The following is an 8,152-nucleotide window of genomic DNA, read 5'->3' as shown; positions in this document are numbered from 1 at the left end:
CATGCTAAAATCAACTTTCATGGAAGAACCCTTGGATTATACTGTATGAATTATGGCATTACAAAGCTAGCTGGCGACGATTCAAGTATGTTTTTATGGTCATTCGCTTGGTTTAGGTATGCAATTTCTCCCTCTTAGTCATTAAGTTATCAGTGGTAGTATTTATATTTAGGTAACTAGTCAATTCTAAACTTAAAATACTTGTCAAATTACGTTAATACATGAATTAGTTTTAGCTGTTTAAACTTGCTTCTATTTAAAGTTCAAAATGCCAAATGAAGGTGAGCAGAATCTTGCCGAAGCACAAATTGCTCGTATAGCTGTTAAACTACCACCAATATGGAGAAATAATATCAAACTTTGGTTTGTTCAGGCAGAAAGCAATTTTGATTTATCAGGAATTACTAACGACCAAACTAAATATAACAATATCATTGCAGCAATAGACCCAGAGACTTTATCAGCAGTTTCAGATATTTTGTTTAATCCTCCAACTGCAAATAAATACCATACTCTTAAAGAAAGACTTATCGCGGAATTTACAGACTCTGAAAGTAAGCAAATCCGTAAACTTCTTTCTGAATTACAATTAGGAGACGACAAACCGTCCCATTTATTGAGGAAAATGCAAACGCTGGCAGGTACATCTTTAAATGAGGATTTTTTGAAAACCTTATGGCTGCAGCGTTTACCATCAGAGATACAAACAATTCTTTCCGTTAGCTCAGAGTCGCTAGAAAATTTAGCTAAGCTAGCGGATAAAATAGCCGAAGTTAGAACGGATTCCCTTCCAAATGTTTGTGCAACGAATAACGCCACGAGTTCGAATCCCTTACTCTCAGCAAAAACACGAGAAAATCCGTCAACATCGAACCCGCTATATCAGGAAGTATGTGCACTTCGCCAGCAAATAGCTGCACTTAGCCAGCAAGTTGAAAAATTTTCTCGCGAGAGATCACGCAATCGTTCTCGAACAAGATATAATAATTTTCGTAGATATACATCTAGCTCTAGGGATCGGAAAAGATCGTCTGAAATCTGTTTTTATCATTCGAAATTCGGTCAACAAGCTAGAAAATGTTGTTCACCGTGTTCATACAACAATAACCAGGGAAACTAAAACCGGCTGTCGCTATTACAGCGACAAAAGATCCGACAGCCGTACGTTCGTGTCGCTTATTTGTATATGATAAAAAAACTCATTTAAAATTTTTAGTGGATTCAGGTTCAGATGTGAGCTGCTTGCCCGTCCCAAAAATGATTCAAAATTTACATCCTGGTCCCTTACAGTTAACTGCAGCTAATAATTCAAAAATTTTTACCTACGGAAGTAAATTATTAAACATTAATTTAGGATTACGAAGAGACTTTAAATGGAAAATTTTTAGTTGCTACGGTGCCTATTCCAATTATAGGAGCAGATCTTTTAGAGCACTTTGGACTGTTGATAGACCTAAAACGTCGTAAATTAATTGATGGTGTCACTAATCTTTCTTTATTGGGCATAACTGCCAAAACTAATGTTTTTTCAGTAAAATTAATTTCAGGTGACACATATTATCATAAATTATTATCAAATTTTCCGGAATTAACTAAATTAACACCAAAAATGAAGCAGGCGTGTCATAATACTGTGCATTACATCGATACAACTGGTCCGCCTATACACAATAAACCTAGGCGATTAAGTCCAAAAATATACGATGTTGTAAAACAAGAATTTCAGTTTATGTTAGAGCAGGGTATTTGCCGGTCTTCGAAGTCACCATGGTCGTCTCCACTCCATGCCGTTACTAAAAGCTAGGGAAGTATTAGACCAGTTGGAGACTAGGAAATTAAACGCCGTGACAACTCCGGATCGGTACCCTATTCCCCATATACAAGATTTCACACACGCGCTGAATAACAAAAATATTTTTTCTAAGATTGATATAGTCCGTGCTTATTTTCATATCCCAGTACATCCAGATGACATACAAAAAACTGCTGTGTGTACGCCTTTTGGGCTTTTTGAGTTTCCTTTCTTAAATTTCGGTCTATGTGGAGCCGCGCAAACTTTTCAGAGGTTCATGAATGAAATTCTGGGAGATTTGCCTTTTTGCTATGTTTACCTCGATGATATCCTTATTTTTAGTGAATCAGAAGAACAGCATAAAATGCATGTTCAAACCGTGTTTCAAAAATTAAATGAATACGGTTTAACGGTAAATGTATCAAAATGTCTGTTTGGTGTGCCAGAGATTTCATTTTTAGGCCACTTAATAACTAAGGATGGCACCAAATCATTACCCAATAAAGTAGACCCTATTTTAAATTACCCACAACCAAAAACAATTAAGGAATTGAGAAGATTTCTCGGACTTCTAAATTTTTTTCGTTATTTTCTACCTCGCGCAGCTCATAACCAAACTCATTTAAACGATTTTTTAAAAGGCTCAAAGCGCAATGATAATCGTATGATTAACTGGTCAGAACAAGCAATAAGCGAATTCCAAAACTGCAAAACTCTTTTAGCGAACGCTACGCTGCTTGCTCATCTTAGCCCCGATGCAAATTTAGTACTGCAAGTAGATACCTCGGATTTTGCTATTGGGGGAGCATTATTTCAAACAGAAAATGAACATCTTCAGCCGTTAGCATTTTTTTCGCGCAAGTTATCCGAAACTGAAAAACGCTATAGCGCATATGATAGGGAGTTGCTTGCTGCATACGCTTCAATCAAACAATTCAGGTATATGCTCGAAGCACGAAATTTCGTTTTGTTCACAGATCACAAACCACTCACCTATGCATTTAAGCAAAAGTTAGATAAATTTTCACCACGTCAAGCTCGTCAATTAGATTTTATATCGCAGTTTACAACAGATCTAAGACACCTAAATGGTTCTGACAATATAACTGCAGATGCGTTATCAAGAATAGCATCTATAAATATGCCAAATCCTATAGATTACAGCGAAATTGCAAAAGCTCAGGAAAATGACAAAGAATTGAACTATTTAATCAAAAATTCTCAAAGTTTGGATTTAAAAAAAGTAAATATGCCAGATTCGAACACTATTTTATATTGTGATATTTCTACTAAAAACGTTAGACCTTTTATTCCAAAACAATTTCGTAAACAAATATTTGATACTATTCATAACTTATCACACCCAGGAATAAAAGCAACTAATAAATTGATTAGTAATAGATTTATTTGGCCTAATTTGAATAGAGATTGTAATATGTGGTCTAGACACTGCATTCCATGCCAGAAATCTAAAATAATAAGGCATACTAAATCGCCTATTTTTAATTTTCCAATACAGTCCAAACGCTTTGACCATATACATCTTGATATCGTTGGCCCATTACCACCATCTAAAGGATTTTCATACTGCTTGACAATGATCGACAGATACACTAGATGGGTGGAAGCTGTTCCAATTCCTGACATTACAGCGGAGACAGTAGCGGAAGCTTTCTTCAAAACCTGGATTGCTCGCTTTGGATCACCTTCAGTGATAACGACCGACCAGGGTCGCCAGTTCGAAAGTAGACTCTTCAAAGCGCTAGCACAACTTCTGGGCATCAAAAGAGTTCGATCCTCACCTTACCATCCTCAAAGTAATGGGATGATAGAACAATTGCACCGACCCTTGAAAGCTGCACTCAAGGCCTACAGTACAGACCATTGGTCAGACGCCTTACCAGCTATCCTGTTGGGTTTTCGAGCAGCATATAAGGAAGATCTACAGTCATCATCAGCAGAGCTCGTGTACGGGACAACACTTCGTCTTCCAGGAGAATTTTTTGACTCAACAACAATGGACTCGTCCCCAATTCAACTAGTCGAGGATTTAAAGAAACATTTCTCTACTATCAGACCATCTCCAGCTTCCAGCCACTTTACAAAGTCAGTGTTTGTGCATCCAGCCTTAAAAGAATGTAGTCACGTCTTCATTAGGAATGATGCTGTGAAGAAACCCTTGCAAGCCCCTTACGATGGACCTTTTAAAGTGATTCAGAGAACTGATAAAACTTTTGAAGTTGATATTAGAGGTCGGAAGTCGACAATCTCCATAGATCGTGTGAAACCTGCCTTCATTGAAAGTGAATTATTACAACCTTCTGAAATAACTAAGACTCTAAAGTTTGAAATACCGTGTACTCCTGTAATGCGGGAGACCAAAAATAGGTTTGGAAGAACTGTGCGTTTTCCAAAAAAGTATAGTAAGTGATACACTGCGGGGGGAGTGTGCGGTGCTCGCCACTCTCACCAGTCTTACCGCCAGCTTGGCGATTTAAGATCTTCAGGTAAAAGCAACCCTGTGATCCTAGTGATATATATTCTGTCCTTCAGAGGAAGAACAGCCACTTACCTTTTCAACTTTTTCACTAGCTAGCTTGGTCGCAGGACGACCCATAATGTTTAATTTAGTTTATGTTATATTGATGTTTGTGTTCATGAAATAAATATGCTTTAAGAGAAACCCGCATTTCGTACTCACTTCAAAACTATTCCACCTAGTGGCTTTAGGAATAGCTTATCATAGTTAATTCTTACCTTAAAAATAAATCAGAGTTAATTCTGAAAACAAAAAAAATTAAATTATAAAAAATAATGTTCTAAGTTGTTTAAAATATTTTTGAAATGCAATTGAAGAAATGAACTAGGAAAATGGATATTAATTAAATCTGTTTTAAATTTATCAGTTTCTTTTGAAAACTCCTCATAGTTTGAATAATTTCGATAAAACCTATGAATATGGTTGGTAATAATATTGGAAAATAACTTATTGGCAAATTAAGAATTAAAGTCAATGCTTTTTTTAGTGGAAAGTTAAAATAATTTCTTTGTCATAAAGTTTACTTGTAATTTTACTATCTTCATTAATATTAAGAGTTAAATCTAAAAAAATTGCTCAAGAATTACTACTATTAGTTTTATTTAGAATGAATTCAATTTGATATATTTGTTTAGCTAAAATATCAAAATCATTAAAATTAATAATTAAAAGATCATCAATTAATCTGAGAAAGAATTAATTAATAGGAAGATTAGCATATGATTTCACAAATCTATATTCTTGAAGAAAAAGAAAAATATTGCAAATAATAGTACTAAAATTATTTCCCATGGCGATGCCATTAATTTGTAGAAAAAGGCAGTCATTAAATAATATATTATTGTTGTTGAGATTAATATGAACTGGAAATTTCCAGATGAATTTAAAGAAGGTCATCAAGAATTTTATAAGTTGAAAGGAAAGTATATATGTTTTCGAAATCAAAACAGTGTAGAGAATTAACATAATTTAAAGTTTTTAATGCATTTAAAACCTGAAACCTATTTTCAATATTCCAATTTAGGTGATTATTATTTTTAGTATGCTTATTAATTTTATTGTGTACTTTTTTAAGAATTTTTTAAAAGTAAATCCCGACTTTTTCATGTTACTATTAATATAATTTGTTGAAAAAGGCAGTTATTAAATAATATATAATTGTTGTTGAGATTAATATGAACTAGAAATTTCCAGATGAATTTGAAGAAGGTCATCAGGAATTTTATTAGTTGGAAGGAAAGTATATATGTTTTCGAAATCAAAACAGTGCAGAGAATTAACATAATTTAAAGTTTTTAATGTATTTAAAACCTGTACACTATTTTCAATATTCCAATTTAGGTGATTATTATTTTTAGTATGCTTATTAATTTTATTGTGTACTTTTTTAAGAATATTTTCAAAGTAAATCCCGACTTTTTCATGTTACTATTAACGCCACTAGCAATAAATTTTTAATTTTTTGAGTTTTTTTACGGAATTTTGAATTATCAAAAAAAGGAGGAAAATAGTTAATATTATTTGGTTTAATCTTGAGTCTTTTATAAACTGCATTTACTTTATTAATAATAATAGCACTGCTTGTGTTGAGTCTTTTTTTTTGTGTGTTATATTGCTGATAAGTTCATTGGAAAAAAGTTATCAAAAATTAACAAAATTATTACTAGCTTTATCAACAGTGGTAATAAAAAATTTATTTTTGAATTCTTTTAATATTTTAATATATATAATTTTAGTACAGAGTTAAAATTTAAATCTTTATGAAAAACTAATTTGTTCATTTTTATGCTAATTTTAAAATCTTTACTGATATTTTCTCTCCATTCAAAAAAAAATTTCAATTGAAAAATTATATCTGTAAGATAATTTTAAAATATACTCATCAAGAATTTTATAAAAAATAGAAATAACCTTATTTTAAGAAGTTGAAAAAGAGGGTCTAATTTTATAACCTAAAGACAAAGGTTTTTCAATTTTATCATTATCAATAATATCTAAATCTCCGGTAACAACATGATTATGGAAGATTTCAAAAAAAGAAGTATCTTTACATACAGTACAATTACAAAGATAATTCAAATTATCTGTAGCCAAATCCTTATAATTGCAAATTAAATTTTTTAGACTTTTTGTATTTCTTAAAGTGGGTTTACAATTTGATTGAATAGGAAGAAGGCTTTTATTTTTAATAAGAATTGTATTTAAGTTAAGATTATTAACAATTTTATTAGTAGAACCTAAAATTAAATAGTCTGGTTTGGGTATATTTTTGCGCTTATAATTATTTTTAAACCTATATCCAGATAGGTCTTCAACTAAGTTTAAAAAATTTGAAATACACTCATTACTGTTATAAGATTTAAAACTGAAATTGCTGTTCACACCGTATGGATAAATGGATTCATTAATAATCATATATTTATTCTCAGCTTCGAGAAGTTTTTTAGGGATTTTAATGAAATTCAAAGCTTCTACTGAAATGTGTTAGAAACGGTGTTTAGAAAAATGTTTATTTTCAAGGCTATTGTTATTATTATTTGAGTTATATTTACTTGTTAATGAACTATGTAAAATTATTCCTTTGAGAAAATATTTAAAGAGGGAATGAATTTAACTACTCTATTATGCCTCCTATGTTATATAAATTTAAAGATTTTCTAGTATTACTATCAACACAAATTTATCCATGTAGGTTTATTCTGAGACAAATAATGTATCGAATAATATGGTTTATTGTTAGTCTATTGTATTTAAAACAAAAATATTTTATTAATTGGAAACAAAAACTTAAAATTCTGTATTTTTACCTTAGAGGTTTTGTGAAACTTACAACTGCTGCAATATGAAAGACAATCGTAACTTCTTCAGTAACTTTGGCATAATCTTTATCACTCATTCCTAAATTAGGTTGACTGACATCACCATGAACTGCAATCACTTTCTCTGCAGCACTTGGATTCTCCTCAAGAAGGCGATGGAACAGCTGTGAAACATGCATCACATTAAAAGACTTATTCAATATCAGAGGCAATAATACCAGGATGTAGATTTTGGTCTGAACACGCAAGTTATAGTGTTTAAAATCGTCGAAATGTCCAAAAGTATCCGAGTCTCTCCAAAAAATGTCCCAGACATAGCAAAAAGCATTAAAATGCCCAAAATCTGTAAATTTGAAGAGTTCAAATATATAGTGTGCAAAAAATATGTATGTAACCTTGACTAACTTTAGTTCTAATGATTGGATTTTCACATACTAAGTGCAATCTTAATGATTTTTTTGGGGTGACTTCAAATATGCTAATTAATTAGTGCTAACTATTAAGTGAATTTAAAAATCAGACAAAGAAACGCTTTTTTTCTGAATAAACATTTTTTTGTTTGCATTTTTGGATCCCTGACCCTCCAAATAGGAAGGAAGACAAAATTTCGGAGAAATTGGATTAAAAATTGGGGTGCTGGGAAGTTATATATACTTGCCATCCATCCCAGAAGAGGCCAGAAAATATCGCCATAATTTGAGGAGAAATTTAATATAACCATACTCTAACTGCGGAATTGACAGGAGAGAAATACCCCGTTGCTAAGCAACTAAGTTGAGAGAACAAAAATGAACAAAAATGAGATAAAACTGTAGCCTTTCTTTGTTTTTGTGCTGGTTCGGGTCGGAAAGGCTTTTTTTCTTTTTTAAATATTTCATTGAAAAATATCAAGGAATTTCCAGTCAACAGATTTGTTTTTAGCTGATTTCTGCCCAAAAAGCAAAGATTGCTTTTGTTTTACTCTTTTTTAAAAATAAATTTTGAATCGATTGATAAATTATT

General features: G+C 31.8%; 1 protein-coding gene across 1 annotated transcript in view; it reads right to left on the bottom strand.

The window, feature by feature from the left end:
- LOC122272127 (fatty acyl-CoA reductase 1-like) overlaps positions 1 to 7,344 on the bottom strand; it is a 10,338-nt gene extending 2,994 nt beyond the window's left edge. The window contains exon 1 of the mRNA XM_043055276.2: positions 7,139 to 7,344. Within this exon, the coding sequence (XP_042911210.1) occupies positions 7,139 to 7,329 (191 nt within the window). The 5' untranslated portion in view covers positions 7,330 to 7,344. The remainder of the gene's footprint in view (positions 1 to 7,138) is intronic.
- Positions 7,345 to 8,152: the final 808 nt, after the last annotated feature.

The sequence above is a fragment of the Parasteatoda tepidariorum genome, unplaced genomic scaffold, assembly GCF_043381705.1.
Source record: "Parasteatoda tepidariorum isolate YZ-2023 unplaced genomic scaffold, CAS_Ptep_4.0 HiC_scaffold_805, whole genome shotgun sequence".
NCBI lineage: Eukaryota > Metazoa > Arthropoda > Arachnida > Araneae > Theridiidae > Parasteatoda > Parasteatoda tepidariorum.
The sequence above is the reverse complement of the archived record's forward strand: the minus strand, read 5'-3'. Positions and strand labels throughout refer to the sequence as shown.